Consider the following 23529-nt stretch of genomic DNA (forward strand, 5'->3'; position numbering starts at 1 on the left):
TGCATATGATATTGCGTTTAATGAAAGATATCACCGGGTTTCGTAACCTGGGAGGATGATTCTCGCTTCTATCCATTTGGAGAAGTAATCCGTCATGGCGAGCATGTAGACTTTGTTTCCTGGTGCTCTGGGTAATGGTCCCACGATGTCCATTCCCCATTTCATGAAAGGCCATGGTGAGATAACCTTGGTGCGAGGCTCTGCTGGTGGTGGCTAACGTGAGCGTGCCTCGGCAAGCGTCGCATCTTTTTGCGAATTCCATGGCATCTTTGCGCATTGTGGGCGGAAGTATCCCCGCCTCGGTGCCTTGTTGATGAGCTCTCGCCCCCTGCATGGTTTCCACATTCTCCTTTGTGGATAGCATGCAAAAACGACTGAGACTCTTCCCGATCCAGGCATCCGAGGTAGGGTCCAGCGTGGGATTTCTGAAAAGAACATTATCGATTAGTAGGAATCGGGACGCTTTCATTTTAAAGCCCTTACCTCCTTTTTGTCTGTTGGTAGGACGTCATTACGCAACCGGTCTAGGTAGGGCTTCCTCCGTCTGGGGTACTTTCTTCATCTGCTGGTCTTTGCACACTTTTCTCGCTTCCTTTGAGATTTTAGCGTTCTTTGGCTCCAAGACGTGGACAATTGGTATTGTTGAAATAGTTCTGTCTTGAAGGTTGCCCCAGGGGTGGCTAGTGCGTCGCTTCCGCATTCGTCGCTCCCTGGGGATTTGCTTGATGTTGAATGTGATAAATTTGACTTTCAGCTCCCTGGCTATATCTAAATATGCCATCATCCAGGATCCTGGCTTCATAGCGATCATTCACATGGTTAACTATAAGCTTAGAATCACCGCAAACCTGAAGGTGTCGATTTTGGATCTAGAGCCACTTGGACCAGGATTAATGCTTCATATTACGCCGTTGTTTGTGGCTTTGAATTCACATCGTACGGCCTGGACTACGAGGTCTCTCCTGGGTGATTTGAGGACAGCCCTACTCCTGCTCCTTTGGCGTTTGAGGCTCGTCCACATGTAATTCCCATACCTGTTCTCCTTTGTCTTCCTCCGTTCGGGATGTCTTGTTCGGCTGGGTCCGGAGTGGGCGTAAGTCGATACGAAGTCCGCGAGAGCTCGAGATTTTATGGCCGTACGGGGTTCAAACTTCGGATCGTATCCGCTCGGATGTACGGACCACTTAGCCATCCGTCCCGACAATTCTGGTTTTCTCATGATAGTTTTAAGAGGATAATTAGTTATCACGAAATAGTATGAGACTCAAAGTAGGGACGCGACTTATAGGATGCGATAGCAAGTGCAAGGACAAGTTTTTCTAGTGATGTGTACCTGGTCTCGCCGAAAGCGGGAGACTTGCGATGTAGTATACCGGGTCTTTGTGATCCTTCTCGCTCTCGCACTAGCACGGCTTGGCGATCGCGCGGTGATCGACAGATCTGAGAACAGTGGTTCTCCGGCTCTGGTTTCGGGGGAGAGGTGGGTGTCTTTGAGGTAACGTTTCAGCTCCTGGAATGCTTTTTCGTGGTCGTCCGTCCATTCAAATTTTTGGCTTTTCCGGAGAATATCATAGAATAACTCGCACTGTCGAGGATCCGGATATGAATCATTTAATCCGCCACTCTTCCGGTCAAAGTATTTGGACGTCTTTTGGTTTCGTGGTGATTCTAGCTGCAGGATTGCTTTTATTTGCTCGGTCTTGGCCTCTATTCCTCTCTGGGTCACCATGTACCCTAGGAATTTTCCTTTGGATACTCCGAAGGTGCACTTTGTAGGATTGACTTCATTTGGTATTTCGAGGGTATTGAAAGTCTCTTCCAGTCTTTGGTGGTCTTTGTGAAGCCTGCTTCGATTTGACGACCATATCGTCTATATATACTTCCATAGTTTTGCCTATTTGTTCTTTAAACATCATGTTCACCAGCCCTACGATAGGTAGATCCTGCATTTTTCAGTCCAAAAGGCATGACGTTATAACAATAGATACCTCTCTCGGACACGAATTTGTCTTTTCCTGGTCGTTGGGGTGCATCTTTATCTGGTTATATCCGCTCCAGGCATCCAAGAATGTCAGCATCTCGTGGCCTGCAGTAGCATCTACCATGGCGTCTATGTGTGGTAGAGGGAATGGATCCTTTGGGCAAGCTTTGTTTAAGTCCGTGAAATCGACGCAGACCCTCCACTTGCCGTTCTTCTTTGGGACCACTACCACATTAGACAACCACTCTGGGTATTTTACTTCACGGATCTTTCCAGCAGCAAGCAGGTTATCTACTTCTTGATTTATGACCCGGTTTCTTTCAGAAGCAAACTTTCTTCTTTTCTGCTGCACGGGTTTATGGCTTGGATCCACACTTAGCTTGTGAGTTATCACACTTGGGTCTATCCCTATCATGTCATCATGTGACCAAGCAAAGCAATCTATGTTAGTTCTCAACAACCGAACGAGTTCTTCACGAATCTTACCTCTACACTCAGATCCAATGAGAACGGTTCGTTCTGGATGCAGCGAGTCCAGGATGACTTCGTCTAGTTCTGCCTGTTGTGGCTCAATGTATTCGTCCTGGATGCGCTGGCTCTGTAATTGCTATGCGGGCGAGCCTGTTGTCGGCTTCAGAGCTACCTTATAGCAATCCTTAGCGTCTTCCTGATCCCCACGTATTTCTTGCACCCCCAAGGCGTTGGAAACTTCAGGCACTGGTGGTACGTTGAGGGAATAGCTTTCATCTCGTGGATCCAGGGCCTGCCAAGGATTACATTGTAAGTAGAGGGACCATCAATAACCAGATACCTTACCTGTTTGTTCACACCCCCGGCGTAGGTTGGGATGATGATTTCTCCTAGCGAGTGCTTTGTTTCGCCGCTGAAACCAACCAAGGGAACTGCCTTCTTTGCTAGATCTTTTTCGGTGAATCCCATTCCTTTGAGCGCTTCCATCATGATCAAGTTGACGGAGCTTCCGGTGTCCACCAGGATCTTTTTTACCTTGCAATTTCCTATGGGAAGCGTGATGACTAGAGCGTCGTGGTGCTGTTCAGGAGCAGATCCTGCGTCTGTTTCGTCGAAGGTGACCGACGGCAGATTCTGATGGTTAACCCTGCAGGAACTCTCTGGTCTGTCTCCCTTAGCCCTGGTTGCATGCCTCTTAGCTGCTGAGTAAGTCAACCCACACAACTCCGATCCACCTGTAATGACATTCACAGTTCTAGGGCAATGAGGAGGAGGGGAGGGCAGAACCTGATCCGCTGAATTTACTCTGGTTGTGTTTCTGGGTAGGAGATGATCCAGGTTTCCTTGGTCATAGTGGAATTTGACTTCTTTTCTGAGGGAGTGGCATTCATCGGTGTTGTGAGTGTTGCTGCCGTGGAACTCACACTTTTTGCCTGTGTCTCTCTTTGGGTTTCCTTCTGGAAGTTTTGGCCATCTGACTCTGCGTCCCAGCTCCTTCAAGGCTTTGAATAGTCCTGCAAGATTGGTAGTGAAGCCATACTCACTTACTTTCGGAGGCAGATCTGCTTCGGATTTTCCTTCTGCGTTTCCGGAAACTTTATTCACGCTCCTGCTGTAGGGTTTGGATCTTTCACTCTTCTTCTCTACCGGAGCCTTTCTGGATACTGGGTCTGAATCATAAGTGCCTCTTGCTGGTGCAGGGTCCTCTTCTAGCCTCATGACGGCAATTGCCTTCGATTGCACCTCCTCAAAGGTAGTGCATGGATGCATGGTTAGTTCCTTGTATAGCTGTGAATCCTGGTGCAACCCTCGGCGGAAGGCTTGTATAGCGGTTGCTATGTCACACCTTGGAATTGACACCTTCTCTTTGTTGAACCGGTTTAAGTAATCACGGGTGGATTCCTCAAATCCTTGCACTAGGTAGAGATCATTTGGTCCGCTTCTCGGCTTTTCGCTGTTGCGAATCGCGATTGAAGGCATTGACTAGGTCGGCGAAGCTAGATATGCTTTTGTTCGGTAAGCCGACGAACCACTGCAGGGCTGCTCCTGATAGTGTTGATCCGAAACCTTTACACATGCAGACTTCCTTTAGAGATCCAGTTGCAGTTATCACCATCATTTTTCGCTTGTAGTGGTTGATATGGTCAAGTGGATCGTGGTCCCGTCATAGAGTGTCATAGTGGCGGCACACATCCTTTAGGAACACCAATTAGAGCTATATCGTCCACGAAAGGTGAGTCTGCGTAGCTATCTTTGGCTGCTTTCTCCAACGGACGGCTACGCAGGGTATCCTATACATTAGCTCCTCGGCTCCGGTATTCTTGCTCCAGGGAATTACCCGCTCTGCAAGAGGGTTAGAAACAAAGGGAAGGAACCGGCGGGTGTACCTCCTTGCCGGGTGCTCGGAAAATTGGCACGATCTTTGGGTGAGTTCCGGTGTTGCGACGATTATGGATCCAGCCGCCATCTGGTGTCCTTTGACTCCTCCGATCCAGGCTCCACCTGGTGAACGGCTGCGGATGGAATTGCTTGTGTTGGAGACAGTCCATTTGCCGCCATCCTGGTGTGCGGTGTGCGGGGGTACCGAAAAAGGTGGAAGGTCGATCCGGAAAGGGTGCTAAATAAAGCGTTACTGTTGTCTGCTGCAGACTAGGTGGATTATCAAATGACAGACATCCCAATCCTCTTGGCTCGATTGGTTCGCTAGGCGCCACTCCGCAAGATCCGGCTGGTAACTAGTTCGATGGGATTGGACGACCCGAGTCCTCCACCGGTTCGGGCCGGAGTCTCAGTGCTGATCTTTGGTTTGGAATTGGATCCGTCACGATTTGAGCCATCATATTCGGTTGTCTTTCCTCGGATCTTCAATGACCGACGCGCGAGAATGTCCATCCCTCGAATCATCACTGCGTCGGATCTACCGGAGACCCTGCCGCGGAGAACTTCGCGCTGAACTTTCTGGGTCGGGCTTCGAATCTTTGTTTCGCCTCCTCTGCTTGGGTGCTTTCTCTGGCTTTGGATTTGGGTGATGGATGCGCTCACGCCTTTGGGATCTGCGGTGGTTTCTGAGGCTGGGGCATGGCTCTGGTCGACATCCGGCGAGGATCATTTGGTGGATCTTTGGGAGGCACTTGGTAGTCTGCGAGATGCGAGTAACTCTGCTTTGCGGAAGAAAGGGCGACATACTCGGCGATGGAAGGATTCGGGCAGTTCAGGACATTGTGATGGTGGTTCGGTTTTTACGAGGCTTGGCTATAGAAAATGATCACTATGCCCCACGGTGGGCGCCAAACTGTTTTGGTAAAAATTTACCTACTACGAATTAATTGTGTGAGTGATAGTGATTATCCTTAATGCCAAATATGTTTAAAATATGAACGAAAGGAACGACGAAATAAAGATCAGCGAAGAGATAGACACGGAGGATTTTTGGTGACGCGGAAAACCCGGTGTGGGAACAACCGCGGGGGGAGTCGGAATCCCTCCAATTATCGCACTATAATCGAGGTTTTATGAACAAGTAAGGAAATACAAGTATAATATTGCTTGGATAATTATCTCTAATTGCCAATGATTTTTCCTCTGTGGAGTTGTTACTTGATGATACTTCTCAATGCCCCCTGTAGATTGTTTTGCCCTCGTTTTTATAGCTGTTGGAGTCGCAATTTAGGGTTTGGCGGCTGCTTCTGCTTCTGTTGCGGATTTCCTGGTCAACTCCCTAAGGAATAGGAGGTAGTTGTTTGACAAGGTCCCTTTCTCCCTTAGCACGTGAATGTTTACCTTATATGATTTGTATTTGTTTTACTTTCTATCCCATGGTCCATAATGCGCCACCTCAGCAATCCCTCTCTCCCCTCTTTTTCCAACCGCTGGGCTCCACGTGGCCATTCTTTTGCCACTCTTTTTTGCTGACAGTACAATGCCATGTCAGGATATTAAATGGTTTTTTTATCCCTAACAGATTACACGTGATATGAATAGCATTCTACAATTTTGATCGACCCAATTTGTAGTATTATGGTTATTCAAATAGACTGACAAAAATAGTTGTATGTAGTAGTTAGTATCAAGGGCTGACAATGTTGAATGAGTTGAATGAATGAGAAGTATTTGTAGCGATTATGAAGTACAACCTATTAAAACCATGAGTCCGTCTTGTTTCAGATCGCCTTATTTCAGATCGGAATAAGATCTCTCACAAGTGAGAAGCACATGGGTGGTGGACACCCCCATGTGCTTTCCCACTCACACCCTAAATGGGTTTTTGTGAGAGGAAATGGTATCCGTCTGACCATTCCACACGTATATGACGGTCTGAAATAAGAATTTGTGTAAAACCATATCTCACCTAACTCGATTCTTTTGTTTTCATGTTTCCTCTTCCAAACTTCTACTGTATTCGCTTTTAAGCTACTCTGCATTCTTCCAAATTCCAAACTCCAAGCAATAACACAATTTGTTTACAAATTAATATTTCCGTCTAATTAGTTATTCACAAATAGTACTCACTGTAAGAGATATCTTAATCAAAAGTAAATAAATAATCAGGATTAAAAGACTAGTACAAGATAATTTATGTAAAAATGAACTGATAGTTTTACTTTAATATAGAAAACATAGAAGTATTAATTTCTGAAACGTACAAGAGTTTAAATTAATAAGCCGTCTTTCCAGGTTGGGACTTGGGAATGCCTGAATGGTGGAGTAATTACGGCAACACAATTCACACGTGTGGGCCGTAATAATTATGAACTCATGAAAACAATAAAGTCCGTTTTACGTGGGTGCTCACTCACATAATTAATCACATTGGATCTTGCAATTACAATGCAACTCAACAATCAACGTCATCCTGAAAACACTCTTAAATACAACAAGTATAGACGAAAGCTTGTACCAAGAATTGTCGGTGTGGGCTAAGGATTCTTTCTTACCAAGTGGTTACAACTTCGATTTTCGAGACTTGTTTATAAAATACTACAGTAATAAATTTGAAAGAACAAATTCTATACTTGTATTTTAGGCTTATTTTTTAATATCCTTCTAAATTTAGTATTAATTTAGAACGTAGGGAATAAATTACACATGAATCAATGTAATTAATGCATGTACTAAGTATTTATTTCCTTTTTTAGTTTCTTAAATACAACCCACTGGGTTGTATTTATCATTTCCCTATTTTTTAATATTTGTAAGAGTATTCTAGATAAACGAATTACTGGTCGGGTCAGGTCAGTTTAGATCGAGTCCTTTCGTATTAGCAAGAATTTGAGTCATTTTCGAGAGTATTGCTATCAAGTTATTTGAACATAACGTTCAGTATGCGATAATAAATATTCAAGTTGGTCAATTCAGGTTTCAAAGCGAAATCTTATATGTTAAAATATTTGAAGTGTTAAAATTGAAAATAGGTGTTCCGACTTTAATTATGTTTACCACAGGCTGGGCACCTAATTGAGATAAAATAAAATGATCAAATTTAACAAGAAAGCACAAATTATAAGTTGCATTAGTTGGGTGCATGTGTAAATAGAGTACTTCTCAATAATTTCTACGGTATGTTAAATCTAACATAGGGCCCCCTTTTAAGGGTGTCATTGAGTTGTATCACGATGTTTTCGGGTCACTCTGTTTCTTTAGTCCTTATTAAATGTCATTAGTACGATCTTTATACAATTAAATGTGATTGTTCCGACTTCCGAGAGCTTGTCGACAATAGTTTACGGGTTCGACTAACCTTGCTTACCTCCACGAGAAAACTTAACATAATAAACTGGGATTCAACATTTTTTAACAACTCATTTCGGAACAAATATTGTAAAACTGAGCTGTTTAACAAAAAGAGAGAAATTAAAGCACTATAAATAAGACTACCAAATTTATTTCTATTTTTATATTTATACTAGCTTGCTAACACCAGTAATATCAACAGTGACTAACTACGGAGGAGAACTACACAAACTATGTAATTGACTGTAAACTGTAAAAGGGAAAATAGTCTAAATGTTTTTTTTAAGAAAACTATAAGTTTGTAAAGAGAACTAGTGAGAAACGGCTTCTTCGCTTGTTTCCCATTTCGTAAAAAAGAAGAGCCGGGAATCAAGATTGATTACGATGGCTTAGTCGAGGGAGGATGGTGTTTGCTAGCTCGTCGTTTAACTTTACCGGCAAAGGAGGCATTTGCTTCATTATTTCCGGAGTATCGCTCATGCTGCAATTTTAGTTTAAATTATGCAGACATCAGTGATTATTGACTACTAAGAATCTCAACACAGAAAAAGAACAATGCCTTGCACAAATCAAGCAACTAACATCAAGTGTAGTCGATGGATGTTATAACGACGTCACTCGACAATCAACAGAGGTATGAGACATGAACACTTCATCAAATAACTGATTCTGTCAGTTGGTCACTCCCACCTTCCAAGTCAGATACTCATGAAGTCGTAACCGACTGGTTTATAGGGCTTTGGTGGCTTGGGCCTCATATAGTCATGGAGTTCGTAGTCTCACGTTAAAACTATACAAGCACAAGAACATTGTTGCTACAAGTTCAATAATGTTGCACAGAATTTCTCGAGTATTAAAGAACGTTGTATAGAACTTAAAATAAACTGATTTGGTTGTTTAGCTTTGGTGCTACGACTTCCCAAGGTTTGGACCACGAAATTCACTACCAAAATGTGTCGGGCCTTAGAGAGAAATTATTCCCGATCGTTAGCCCTCTTACACACATAATCAGCAATATGTGTTCCTATGGATTCCTATCTATTTCAGTTCAAGTTCTTCGAAGTCAAAACTAAGCAGCAGATAAAAAAACTTTGCCGCTAAATATGGTGCATAATAGGAAACTTACCTATTCATTATCTTTGTAATATTGTCCCGTGCTTGGCAAAAGAGACCGATGTTTTCTTGTATCTGAAAAGCAGAAAGGCCGAAATAGAATTAAGTTTACATGCACTTTCATATCAAAGACACAGATTGAATGTAATACTCTAATACACAAGCACCTCTGAAAGATTAAGATAACAAATCTACGAAAAGTGATGCAGTGTCTTTTATCCAGTTTCAACAAGAAGCAGCAGACCGACAACAATAGCGCCATAGCGGTCAGCATGCATGCATTGATGAGATAAAATAGCAAGTTTATTGTGTGAGAGTTGAGACACATTCTATAAATAGTGACCATATAATCTTTACCTGAAAAGACGAGAAATTTGTGGAAATTTGTTGGAAGAACTGCTGATTTTGCTGAAGTAGCTCCCCAGCAGGACCTCCAATTGCTGAAAATAATCAGGGTAAGGTAAGTGACAGCAGTAGAAAGATGTGTAATCCATGATAATATTCACAAATACATACTCCCTCCGTCCCGGTCATTTGTTTACCTTTTCCATTTTGAGGTGTCTCATTCATTTGTTTACCTTTCTATATTTAGAGTGCTTTTTATGTGTGATTTGATCATCCCTATCCATCAGAATTCACTTGTCATTCGATAACACTAACCACAAATGGTCCCCTCTCATTTCCTTAATAATTGTGCCAAAATCAAAGGTAAACAAATGACCGGACGGAGTGAGTATCTTTTAAATATTACTCACTCCATCTCATTTAAAATTTGACTACAATGTAGGATTTAAGAGAAAGTGATGAAATAACATTATTACCATTTAGTCTAGACTAAGAGGAAATAAGAGCAATAGAATGGGGATGAAATGGGATACACGGTTTTTATTTACTATACATAGAAAGGGGACAGTTAATTTGAGATGGACTAAACAGGAAATGGGGACAATATATTTGGGATGGAGAAGTATTGTTGAAGCCATAGCTGACTTCTATTTAAATTTCTGACAATCAAGTGGAATCAATTCCTCAGAAAAAAGGAGGGACGGGTATAAGTGAAAGAGAGACGATATATCCATTTGCAGACCTAAGAAATATATACTGGTTATTGATTCAGTATTTTATCTGCAAGCTAACTCATCTCTATTAGGTCATTCTGACTAATGGAGTTAATATGTTTACAGGAGAAGACGCATCTAAATGCTTCATTACCGAAGGGAGTTTCTGAAGGTACTTTAACTTTATTGCCATTCATGCTAATGACCTAGTAACCACCACTATGTAGGACATATATGCACAACTCGGAAAATACGCGCCATGCAGGCATTGAGAGTATAAGTTTAGGAATGTACCTTCAAAAGAGACACCATCTTCATTGTCTACAGGGACCGGAGGCATTACATGAGGATGACCACCAGGCCTTGATGCCATGTGTGGCGGCTTTGATGTATTTTCAGTCACTTTTTCCTGAATAAAGTGAATTTTGTTAATTTATCCAAAATACAACACGCATTGATGATGCCATACTCAAGGGTTAAAGAACAACGGTGTACTGGTGTAGAACTGTCACCAATGTTTCTTAGACTCGGCTGAACTTAACAACTTAGTACCCGGCACTTCCACACAGGTATGTACCCAAGTGTTGGACACCACTATTTTATGAAAAATATCATGCTCTGGCTTAAAATGAAGTGCCAGGATGAGTGTCGAACACGAGGATAAGAGGCAATCAGAAACGGAGTAACATAGTCACTCAGATTAATAATGGAACATGAAAGATAAAATTTTCAATTTCAGGAACTATAGGATCAAAAGCAAAATGTAATTAACAAAACTTTCATGAACCAATTTCTGTTAGATAGATGTCAATAAGCCAATAAGGCCTCCTTCTAAGAAATCCTCTCAACCAGATCACACAGTACTACATGACTCGATATCAGAAGTGTGGGTAACTATGGACCAATGCATACGAGGCAGAAAAGGCCAGTTAAGAAAGGAGGATGAGCCAAACAATGGGAAAAATAAATGCATCACTGACAAAATGATTTTGAATACTCACGAGAAAGAGAAATTAAATTCCTGAAGCACAAAATTATAGGAATAATTAAGCATCAGGGTTGAGTAGATAGTATAGCAGAAATGAATTAAGAAATTAAAGAACACTAAAGTCTACAGAACACGAGTTTCTACCAAAAATTGTGGTCAAGAGACAAAAAAATGAAACTCATTGTCAGGGACTCCAGAAAAAAGCACTCAAAATTGCTCCAATATAGCAAAAGAGTGATTCAATAGCAGCATCTATTTCGGAAAATGCAATGAAATATCAGCACTTAAATATGAGAGAAAAGAACATTTATTTGGATGCCTTACCCTTTTATCTTTGCTTTTCCTCGTATGATCCTCCTTTCGTCTCTTGCTGACCTCTTTTTTCTGAAGAAAGGCAGTGAAAGGTCAAAGCAAAAGGAATATCTTTATTCTATTACTCAATTTATGCGCCACTTCTACCCAGGTTTCCCTGTTGAAATGAAAGTACAATCTTTTACAACAACAGAGACATCCAAATGACTAACTCGATTCATTAACATTAATCGCTTCCAGTCAGTACAGTATAATGTTGTCCCAACAGAAGCTCTTTAACATAGAATAAAACGTCGCGAGTATTGGTTTCAAACTAGATAGAGCAAGTAGTCATATCACTGCCTATCTTTAAAATGAAGGTTGGAGAGACCGAATTGGTGTTCAGAAATTTTGACTCGAAGGACTACAGTATTTAAAAAACTAGGTTTCAAAGAAGATGCCCTCACTTTATAGAATGGTATCTTTTCTCTCTAAACAGTGTGTGCTAACGAGGTGGTAACAAGGGGTGCCTCCAGAATCTGTAAGAGCCTAATACGCATATCCGAGTTCCAGCTTAAGATTTATCGGGACCAATTGCGAAACTTGACGAAAGAAGCTGATTATAACAAACCAATGATCTCTCAATATTGCCCTTAAACGTTGTGCACCTAGGTCTGATTACTAATGATCGTAAAAGATGGGCTGGCCAAGTGAGGGTATCTAATGACAAACTTGATCATAAACACCATCAAGATCAGAAACAAACAACCACGATCACTGAAAGCTAGGGGAGTAGGATCAAAAGAATATAAGAAGGCATACATTATCATACTGAAATAAGGTCATGAGCTTACATTAAGCCATCTACAGCGTAGTGCTATGTCCCGAACCGTCTTATTTGGCAAACTGAAAGCAATCTTAGCATAACGAACGACATTCATTTCTGAAGCATACCTGCATTACATTTAACGAACAAAGTGAGATAGATCTCAAAGACAATGAAAAATGAGAAAAGGTGCCTTTCTTATGAGGGTAATCAAATATGAGCATTTTATGCTAAATCCAAAAAACACGCGGACTAGTTAACGGAGTTCCTGTCCCTTGCATCTCATCTCAAAGACAGTGAAAAATGAGAAAAGGTGCCTTTCTTATGAGGGTAATCAAATATGAGCATTTTATGCTAAATCCAAAAAACACGCGGACTAGTTAACGGAGTTCCTGTCCCTTGCACCTCAACAGGGAGACTCCAAATCAACTATCAGCAGCTCAAAATTTCAGATTTTACAGCCAAAAAGATAATGAACAAGTTCAAATTCCAGTAAACGCCTAAACAAGCTCACAATGTTTCAACCCCATTTTGCCATGTCTCCCACGAACAAGTTCAAATTTCAGAGTTCCTGTCCCGTCCACCGATAAAAACTTATATGGGACGGTCTTATACCCTAGTACCCTATGCAACTCACTGGCTCTACACTTTTACCAGTTAATAATCAAGCATTAAATTAGGTTGCCACAATGTTTCCTGTAATACAATTATCTCCACTTACAAAAATGACAGCAAATGCAACACAAACCCACAGTAATTTAGAAGGTGTCTATTGACCTTCCACCAAAAACTCCACTCACATCAAATCTTACTCCCCCGTCCCAATCATTTGTTCACCTTTTTATTCGTTGTGAGAGATATTTTAATCAAAGGTAAACAAATTATTGAAACGGAGGGAGTAATAAACAACATAATAATCTCTCAATTCATATTCCAATCATCACACATTTCACAATCCTAATACAAATCCATAAACCCTAGCACCAAGTTGCAACCAACTAATGAGGATAACAAGATTCCATGTGCACACCAAACAACAACTCAAGGACTCCCGCAAATTGCAGGGTAGGGGTCGGATGTACGCAGGCATACCCTTGTGCTAACAACACAAAGAGGCTATTTCCGAAAAATTAACATCAAACTAAAACAAAACAAAAAATCATTATCAACAAAAAAGGAACAAGATTAACAAAAAAAGGCACTAACTTGACAAGCCCATCATCTAAGACAGCTTGTTCTTCAGCAGTCCAATGAGTAGAAATTCCAGGATTATGCTTAATTCCTAACAAAACCACTGAATTATCACCTGAATTACCATTACTTAAATTATTACTATTACCATTATCACCTCCACCATTAAAGAAACCTTGCTGCTGCTGCTGTTCTTGATTCCCAGATGGGTTTGCACCAGCTGCCATTGGTCTCTTTTTTTTTTTTTTTTTTTTTTTTACACCCCGCTATAATTCGCAACTAGTAAGTCTTTCTTAAGACCGTCTTAACTCTACAACTAATTAATACTCATTACTAACCGCCTAAACGGGTCTAGCCGTCCGTTTCACGTTTACAACCGTCTTAAATGAAAAAAATTACAATTTGCAACAAACCCAATTGATAAAATATCATAAATTGGCCATTTTACCAGTTAAAACTGGATTTCCCGCCATAGAAAGGGGAAATAAGCAATACCCAGGTGAGAATTAATGAAAAAGTTGTAAATTTTGTGAAAAAGATTGGATTTTGATGTGAATTTTAGGTATAAGTGATGAAATTCATGTGAATTGTAAGGAATAAAAGGTGTGAAGTTATGAAATGAAGAAAGGAGGGAGAAATTTAAAGGGTGATTTTTGGAAAAGGGAAAAAAGGTGTTAACAGACTCAAGAACGAGGGATTGTACGGATGAACAAAGGGGAGATTTGTTGTTGTAAACGAATTGAGTTTCTTTGTGTTAGACAAGTGGTACTGAAATTAAATTCTTAAGCTATGTTTTTTATTTCCTTTTTTATTTTTTACTCCGAAAAATCGTTACGAAGTTAACAGGATTAAGGTATTAACATGGTAATCCGTGTAAGATGTACTCTATTATTTATCACTTTTTGGGTTAACGGGTTATAGAGGTTAATGGGTTGATGAGTTAACGGGTTAAGTGAGTTGAAAATAAACCTGATTAAAAATACTCTAAATCAGTTAAATAGGTTAGTTGGATTATCGAAAAATTAAAATGAACTGTGTTAAATAGGTTAGTTGGGTTAGCCTGTTTATGTTGTATTATAAGTTGAGAAGATAATGATCCATTTAAAGTTGACACGAATACAAACCCGACATGACGTAATCTGTTTCTTTGTTGGCTCTTAGTTGCTTTTATGCTCGAATCTAAATACAGTATGATGAACATTATACACAGTAGTACAGTTCAATAACCAATGTTTCCAAAAGTCAACATGGCCAACATTATTTCCAGGACAAAATCAAAAGGCAATCTCTCCCATTTTGCCCATAATAATCTCAAGATTTTCAACTATCAAATAAAACAAAAAAAAGATTTTTTTCAATAAAAAATGATTATTTCATAATGTACACTTTCAAAAACTTACTGTCTTTGTATTTTGCAACATTATTCATTTGAGTTGAGTTTCGAAATCATAGTGTAGATTTTTTACATTTTCAGGATACACGTAAATTCGATTAGCTGATAAATGCTGAGTTCATATTATACTGAGGGTACTGAAAATATGTACTGAAGAAACAGCATTGTCTGGCCTTGGCTGCTGGTCACTGTTTATTTGGATCCGTCTCATCCGATCACACCACTCTGTAGTTCTCTGTGAAAAGATGGCTTCTCTGAGCAAAATTTGGTTGCGAGCCGCCTTTCAGTGGTATCACATTAGCCACCTGAAGGCATAAAAAAAAAATCATGAGGTGTGCTAAACAAAAATAGCCAGGTTCAACTTTGGGCCGAGTCTGAGTAGCATAGGCGGTCACAGGTATGTACCTTTAATCCGCTGAATGTATCTATAGCAGTAAATTGTACGGAGATTGGATAAAAGGCTGATGGGTCAGTGGTTGGAACTGTGAACTCAACAGATCCGCTGCGATTAGAATTATCAATGAACAGAATGGACCATTCAAAAACCGCGTTTCTTGGATCATACCTGTCAAACAGCAGCAGAAAATTAATGCTTGGCAATATCACGACTAATAAACGAACAGAAGTTTGAGTAGCGAAAGGGATTCACCTCCATTCACCATGAATATGCCTCACATTTGGGGGCTCCCTGAGTGATGGAAGAGGCACCAATATGATGACATTTTTCATGTCAAATGTCGATGAAGCTTCATATTCAATGCTAACATCAGTTTCATTCCCAGACACACTTGGCCAGCAGTTGACTGTAAACCATGATCAAACAACTAAGCTAGCATCTTTATTCTTTATCAAAAAGATATGACAGGAAGTTAAGCTCACTTGTTATTGGAACGACAGATTCATCCGTGCACTGCATTCTCCACTTCAAAAGGCCAACACCGTCCCCAGATTGGCCTGTAGGAAAAGGTCTATTCTCGTCTTTAAGCCCTAATATATTCTCGGTTGAGAATAATTCTTTGTTCACATTCGGATGAGTTTTGAACACAACTCTCGGGTCATTTTTCGACTCAACCTAAATCAGATGCCAGTGCATTCATCAATAATTCACATTTTCCAATTTTCTGATTTTTTATCATAAAATAATAGATAACCTGAACATGAAGATAGGCATCTTTTTCCTCCAGAATTTGAAGAGACAAGGTTCCTTGAACATCAAAGTTTGCTAGCCCACCGTCTCGTTTAAGAGTCACACTGAGCTTCTCCTCGACATTTAGCATAACAGGAACGGTAACTGGTGAAACAGCTACGGCAGATTTTATAGAACTTGGTCGTACATCCTCAATAATTTCTTCACCTTCCGCTTTCAAGGACTGCAAGAACTGGTTTGTCCTTTGCGTCTTCCCAAGCTGCATTCCACGACCCTTAGACGGCCCAGTAGCAGCTGCAGAAGAACTAACTGATCGCATTTAAAGAATATTAGATTTCAAACAAGCTGATATAGATATGACAGTGTACATACCCTTGGGCTTACTGATCAACGAGTCCATATCAGCGCTACCACTTCCCGATACACCATTGCTGCTAGAAAGGCCGAGGTCACTAAGGGTTCGTTCAAATGATCCACTGCTCATTGATTGTAGAGACAAAAGAACTTTACCACTTCTTGTCCGTTCAACCTGTGCCACAAATGCAATACTCAATAATATGATACACGGAACTTCCCACTTCTTGTCCGATCACTAAGGGTTTGTTCAAATGAGACATGTATCAGAGCCAGGGGTGACCAAAGGTCACAGGTTCGAATCCTGGCAACCCCATTAACTCACGAAGTGGAATTTCAGCACATGGTTTGCGGGAGCCTGTGCACTAACCACTCTTCAAGCCCAACAGGCATTCGAGTGAAGGGGCGTAATAGGAATAAATATAATAGTTTGGCCTCAACCATCACCTTCATACGGAAAAATACCTTTTTCTTGCCAATCTCGCTAGCCTTACGCTTCATGATGTCCTTTGTTTCATTTATCTTGTTCTGCAACATAATTTTATGCAGTTTCTCCTCCTGACTTTCCATTTCACAGTACTGCTTAACTTGGGATACTGTAATGTTTTCTCGATGTCCAAGTGAAATGACTTCATCAAACGCAAAAATTAGCTCAAAAGCGTTGTGCGAAATCTCATCCTCATCTAAGTAAGGTGCATATTCAGGAACCTAGTATACATACATACATACAGAATAATTATGTTATTCTCTGAAAGAAACCGGTCCTTCAATTAACTATGAAACGGTTATCAGCGGAAAGGATACCAGTTTAGAAAGTATCCTCAAAGTCTCCAAATCCTCTAAAATGTTACTCTGCTTGCTCGTCAAAATAATTAAGAAAAGTGACTCAATCGGCTGATAGACATAGCGAACATTATCAGTCTCAACATAGGTATGCTGTTTTCCGGAACCAATCAGTTTAGGAAAAGCTGCAAGGTATCCTTCAACTCGTATGCGTGACATGGTCACAAACTGCCTTGAGACTAGGGCTGTACCGGAAAGGGAAACTAAGTTATGATACGCCAAAAGATTTTACAAGAACTAACAATAACAAGGATCATACCAAAGGCCAAATAAAAATTCTCGGTCACTAATTTAAAACATGTACCTTTTCCGGATTTACTTATTATAGAAACTGCAAGAATAACCTGCAACAGCAAAAAAGAGAAACTCAATGCAAACAAAAGTTCTCACCGAAAAATAATAGATTACAGAAACAGATCAAAGGAATGCAAAATACTTACCATTTTAACAATCTGATAAACTCCAATATCACAAACTGCAAATACAAACAAGTTCATCAACAAATCAGATTATGCATACAAAGTACAAACCCTGTTACATTGTTTCATTGTTATTGATCACGAAGGACCAATATGGGGACTAATAACGCCAAAGAGGAAATGTACTTTGTCACTCGTTATGTGAGAGCATTATTTCAATAGTTTTACTTTTCTAACGTGTTTTTCAAGTGACAAAGTACATTTCCGAGTGATTTAACACAATTCACACAATATAGATATAACATAACTCAAATTTTCATCAACAAATTTTATTGTTGTACATAAATAGTTTTAAAAGATTACATCTTTAGAGACATAATCAAATACCCATCACAGCATTACAAGCTAATTAATGATGCATGACGTATTCGCAATCAAAATACGTATAAATATCGACTTATCAGACAACTACTACGACAAAATTAAAAAATATTGTCGATTCAACTATGAATTTGAACATGATCAGCAAAAAAAATGGAAACTTTGTCATTAAAAATTGCTACCTTGGAGAAATTAGAGAGAAAAAACAAGTAAGTTGATGAAATTGTAGAAGAAATTGTGTTTTTATTACAAGACAAAAGAGATTGATGAGAGTAACACTGCTATAGTTTAGGTTAACAAGTCATCATGCCACAAATATAACGGTTGAATAGGGACTTTTCTAACTACTTTGTCTTACATCTCATTTCTACGTACTCCCTCAGTCCCTGGCATTACATCTGGCAAACGGGTTAGTCGGGTCGAATACGAGTGGGGTTTATCGGTTTGGTGTGAGTCGATCAATTCGGGTTTATAGGTATTCGGTCAGGTAATTTTGAGTATGGGTCATTTCAAGTGCGTCTTTTTCAAGATATCTCGGGATACTGATTATTACTGCATTACACAACAATATCTGTATGTACGAGTTGAATCAGATGGAGTCTGGTTAATTAGAAATGTGGGTCAAGTTTGGATCTTCTATTCGAGTGTTGACCGGGTAGGGGTAGGTCAATCAGAGGAGAGTAGCTTTTTTTGTGTTAGGATTTTGATATTTAAAAAAAAAATGAAAAAAACTGAGATGAAAAAACGGAAAAAAAAATGACGAGGAACATTTCTTAAAATGAATTACTGACTTTTTATTGAATTTTTCAATTAACTCATTATTATACAATAACCCATAAATTTATTATATTAACCCTTTGGCTTTGCTGTAAAAAAAAAAAAAAAAAAAAAAAAAAAAAAAAAAAAAACCTTTGGCTTTGTGCCTCCTTTCACCAAAAAAAGTTACACTCGTATAGTCCAATTGAACTACAAGGAATAACGGCGAAAAGCCGAAAAGATGACACATAACAACTTAAGACAGATTACATAATTAGAACAAAGATGGATGAATTCAGAATCCAACTTGAAATCCTTCCAATATAACCAGGTTGAGGACTCTTGCATTCTGAAATCCCGGTGTCAAGTTTGACCATGTTGAAGCATCATCGGTACAAAATGCAAATCCTTTGTTAGCCCCATACATTATCCCATGAGCCGGTTGGGGCAGATTTGGGCGCGTCTATAAACTTCTGATCCATCTGCGTATTGGGTCCTGGCAAAGGGAGCCCATTTGGGTTCGAAGGATTAATTTTCCTGGATCTTCTCCTGGCCCCCAAAATTCTGAACACAAATCCGGCCAACTCACCATAAAGCATTCCTCCATGATTGAATAGCTGTATCCAAAGTTATGCCTTGTCAGCAAAAATATTTGATAACAAAGGTATATCCTGAATCCCGATTTTTATTTTTCAACGACTTATCTAAAACGGGTAAAACTAATGTCGTTCAAAACTCGGGTACAGATGTTGGACGCATACATATCCATGTGATGGACTCGACTCGATTATTTTTGATACAAGGAATCTGACCTAAAATGAGGAATAGGGTTGCAGATACGTCGTCAGCATTTACAACTCAAATAGTCCTGTGTCAAGCAGCTAAACTAATGCAACAAACTGAAGTTTCTTTTTTTTTTTTTTTTTTTTTTTTTTTTTTACAGATGTTAGGTGAGATCAAGTGACAATTTACACTTCACATAATTTCAGGATGACCACTTCCGAGATTTTAAAAAAAAAGGTTTCAGGATAGATTACGCAATAGCAATGAATTGGGTACCTGTAGAAGAGCTGTCATGAAAAAGTGAACCGCTTGTGTATTTTGGTCGACAAGAAATGATATCCTTCCGAACACGTTTACCACTCCTTCCATCTGCCATCAAATGAATAAGGACAAGCAGAAAGAGTCAATACCAGCTTGCTCGATATGAAGCATTTCAATTTTCAAGATGTAGCTATCATCAACATTCAACACCAACGCCATGATGTTACAGATTTATGGCAAATACAACCACCATCCCATCATCAACAACAAGAAGAAGATTCGGGTAGATTATTGCAAATAAAACATTTAAAATCTTCAGTTTGACAAATCAAATGCAATATTGTAAGATTTAACATACATCATACTGAACACAAAACATAATTATCACTTGAGATAACCATGTTACCCATGCAGACATGCATACGAAACTGAAGAAGAGTAGTACAATGAGCTACTAGACTCAGGCAAGTTCAAGCACATATTGATACATAACCGATTGACAGGCAGTGCCTTGCCATATATAAATCTTGAATGAGATTCAAATAACACAACCCCAATTTTCGCAAAGATTGGTTAAACAAGTTTTCACATTGCCCATACTGAGCATCATTTCGCAAAGATTGGTTAAACTCTAGTTTCCCACAAGCCAATATCATTTGCGGTACACCCTACTCTCCCATAAGCCACAGTTTAAATCCCTCAATCCACTAACATTAGATGAAGGAAGAGACTACATACAATGATACAACCAAAATTAGACAATGGTCTGGCAACAAGGATACCAAAATCATTTCATAGATTTCAAGAACAAAAATTCCAGTAAACTCAGATTTGTATATGTTTACAACTTTACATGGACTTCATCTAATACACTAAGCTCTGATGAATGACTTACCATATACGATCACATAAGTACATAACATGTTATGATAGCAAGTATGATCAAATAGTCGCCCATGCCCAAAAACTAAGGATTCAATCAATTACATGACAACAAGAGAATAACAACTTATTTAAATTTTGCACTTACCACACGAAGGAATGAAATCCAAAATCCAGGCGGGGAGGCAGGAGGGTTATTTGGATCTTGAGGTGGGAAAGGACCACCCATCCCATATCCGCCCATGGGACCTCCAATAGCGCTATTGTACATTCCTCCACCTCCATACCCCCCAGAACCATAAAGTCCACCGCCACCGTATCCTCCTCTATACATGCTGTTACCATACATCCCGCCGCCTACTCCGCCGACTCCTCCATAACCCCCACCATACGAATTATACATGCTTGACCCATATCCTGTTCCAATTCCAGAATTGTAAGATAACCCAGAATTCAACCCTGAACCATATCCTGCATAGACAGTGGTGATGATCCTCAGTACCAAGAACACAATAGAACTATATAGTACCATCAACATTCCCAGTAAAACAAAGCACAACTACCTCCATAACTGCTGCTTCCATAGTTATTCTCCCAAGGCCTTGCTGGGAGAGGCCTACCAGCAACATTTGTGTTGACTGTATTATTATTTTGATTGGAAGTTGTAACGATTTCTCCAGGTTTTGCAGTTCCAGAAGCTTCCACAACATCTGTTGTAGTACCAGCTGATGGGGGTCTGAATGGTGCTGGACCCGACGATGAACCTGCTCCTTCCCAAGGTTTTGGCGGAGGAACACTGCCTGTACAGGCAGACGAATTATTAGCAACAAACGATTGTCATTTTACTGGGAAGATAATTAAGACATCCTCTCCACAACAACTAATCAAGTATACATAAAAAGTTTCCTATGCAATATAGGACAGAACCGTGAGAGAACCCGTACTGAGGAAAGTTCCCCAAGTAAAACAAGCATTCACAAGTACAACTTGCCTTTATTCGGGACAAAACCTTGAATTTTGATGACATGAAGTCAAAATAGTGTCAAATTAGCTCAATACTATACATCTTCAGTCGAAGGCTCGAGCAATACCACCCTCTTCTCTCCCCCACCCCAAAAAAAAGGTTGATCATGAATATAGGTAATGAGCTAATCCCAACAATAAAACTACGGCTAAATCGTTCACATCTACGACAACCCAAGCTCAAACGACCCATCTCGATACTCATTTCTTCGATTCTCAATCATCATTCAAGTATTCAACACCAACCCACTTCCCAAACAATTTACCAGCCTCATAACCCTTCTCCCAAATGATTAAAATAATCAAGAAAGAAAACATCTTTACATACAAGATACAACACCAAATTCAATCCATAAAACAGTAAAATTCCAACTACCCTTAAATCAAAAACACAAAATAATCCAACCCCAACTTTTTTTTCAATTTTTTTTCGTATTTTGAGGTGTGCGTTTACCCATGGACGGTTCTAAAGGATGATTCATGTCGGCGACCCCAAATCATTTTGGGATTAAGGCTGATGTTGTTGTAATCCAACCCCAACTTAAGAAACCTACAATAAAAAACCAAACACCTACAACTCTACCCACAACATCATTAAAGATGAAACCTTTATTCACTTTAATCAATTTCAATCCCTAAATTTTCATTTTTTTACAAAAGGGTATTGCATAATTACAACAATCAATCACATAAATCCACAAAAACCCAGAAATATTAATCCAAATGGATATTAAAAGGGTAATTAGAACATTAAATTAATTAAAATCTCAAAAAAGTAATCACCTTGCTGGGATGTGGTCGCCATAGGCGACTCGTTTGACGTCGTTGACGATTAAAGAAATTGGGAGATGATAGAAGAAGGGTAGCAGACAACTATACAAAGTATGAATGTATGATCCGTATTTTTTTTATTCTTGCTGCAATTATTACTCGGATTTCTTTCTCCAATATATTGGGTAGCTACGGGTAATTGTCTAAAACTCTAATACTCCTCCGTTAGTGCAATTATATACCAACCGTCCACCGCCGACGGAGGGTGAGACTCGTGTTTAAGACAGATGTATTATGGATATGTGGATATTAGATTTCGTAAATATTTTTTATTCGCTATTCAAGAAAAGTGACATAGTTAAACAATTCTTTATTTAACGGTTAGTGATGGGCAAGATATGCATCATTGTGAAGTCAACATATCGAAGAAGCCAAAGATATCCACAAAGAAAGTCAACGACTTAGATTTGACTAGCCGATGCCGCCCATCGCCAAGAACCTAGGTCCCTAAGCACAACAACAACGGTAGGGACACTTATCCGCGTACTCATATCCAAGACCCTCGGCGGTGGGTCGGCGCCACGGCCACCATAGGTCCCCGGAGGGGTAGATCGATTTTTCCACCGCTAGCCACTTGGCCACTTGGCCACTACGCGACAAAAGGTGAAGCCTTATAAATACTCCTCAACCCTTGAGGAAGGGATCCCATCCAATCCGTAAATACACAACTCGACCTAAATACACTATTCATCCAGTATAATCTTCCTTATCTCTCTACAATATATTCCGGCCAATTAGCATACAACTTATACATCCGAGCCATCGACTTGGCGTCGGAGGGTACGCTTGGCTCAAAGCCAAGCCCCGCCGTTCATTGTTGCGGGAGAGGCCGAGAGAACGATTAAGACCAAGGAGAATCCAACTCAAGACATCATTCAACAAGCCACGGGTGGTAACTATACTTGCTCGGGAATTACACCCGGAACAATTGGCGCCGTCTGTGGGGAAAGACACTAGAAGCTAGTCACATTCATTCCCAAACAAAAAAAAAAAACAAAAACCCACCCAAAAAGCTAAGAAGATGTCAAAACAACAAGAGGTGTTCGTAGAATCGACGAGCCCCTCCACCCGGATGATACCTTCAACAATTTCGAGTCATACTGACCCTCCTCCGGCGGAGTAATCCAACCGGAGTTCGGGATGCCAATAACACCAGATGCGACGCGGCCCGCCAACCAAGTCACCCTCATGGGACATGTGGTCGACGTGGCATTGCTAAAGCAAATCCGGACCTCATCAGGACGTCGGCTCACACCGTCACACCGACAAGAGCGGCGGGACCCGTCCAGGAGACCGGGGCCCGTAACG

At 40.2% G+C, this 23529-nt stretch overlaps 3 protein-coding genes across 4 annotated transcripts; all 3 read right to left on the minus strand.

The window, feature by feature from the left end:
- Positions 1-7766: 7766 nt before the first annotated feature.
- Positions 7767-13849, minus strand: LOC141618812 (uncharacterized). Its single transcript, XM_074435884.1, has 7 exons — positions 13164-13849; positions 11986-12085; positions 11165-11224; positions 10147-10261; positions 9152-9234; positions 8808-8869; positions 7767-8162 (listed from the first exon to the last, which is right to left on the minus strand). Exons 1-7 carry the CDS (start codon positions 13373-13375, stop codon positions 8051-8053), a joined length of 744 nt encoding a protein of 247 aa, XP_074291985.1. The 5' UTR covers positions 13376-13849; the 3' UTR covers positions 7767-8050.
- Positions 13850-14534: 685 nt separating this feature from the next.
- On the minus strand, positions 14535-17419 carry LOC141622330 (coatomer subunit delta-like). 2 transcript variants are annotated; one of them, XM_074438379.1, is made up of 10 exons: positions 17326-17419; positions 17190-17229; positions 16847-17070; positions 16508-16750; positions 16061-16217; positions 15693-15982; positions 15421-15613; positions 15191-15344; positions 14947-15106; positions 14535-14846 (listed from the first exon to the last, which is right to left on the minus strand). In XM_074438379.1, exons 1-10 carry the CDS (start codon positions 17380-17382, stop codon positions 14757-14759), a joined length of 1608 nt encoding a protein of 535 aa, XP_074294480.1. In that variant the 5' UTR covers positions 17383-17419; the 3' UTR covers positions 14535-14756. The 2 variants fall into 2 exon arrangements, with proteins under 2 accessions (XP_074294480.1, XP_074294479.1); XM_074438378.1 differs by having other exon boundaries at positions 15693-15997.
- Positions 17420-18612: 1193 nt separating this feature from the next.
- On the minus strand, positions 18613-22457 carry LOC141618813 (peroxisomal membrane protein 13-like). The gene is made up of 5 exons (XM_074435885.1): positions 22174-22457; positions 20931-21167; positions 20516-20838; positions 19501-19593; positions 18613-19058 (listed from the first exon to the last, which is right to left on the minus strand). The coding sequence occupies exons 1-5, from the start codon at positions 22193-22195 to the stop codon at positions 18855-18857; spliced, it is 879 nt and encodes a 292-aa protein (XP_074291986.1). The 5' UTR covers positions 22196-22457; the 3' UTR covers positions 18613-18854.
- Between the last annotated feature and the right edge of the window lie 1072 nt (positions 22458-23529).

Source organism: Silene latifolia, chromosome X (assembly GCF_048544455.1).
Source record: "Silene latifolia isolate original U9 population chromosome X, ASM4854445v1, whole genome shotgun sequence".
NCBI lineage: Eukaryota > Viridiplantae > Streptophyta > Magnoliopsida > Caryophyllales > Caryophyllaceae > Silene > Silene latifolia.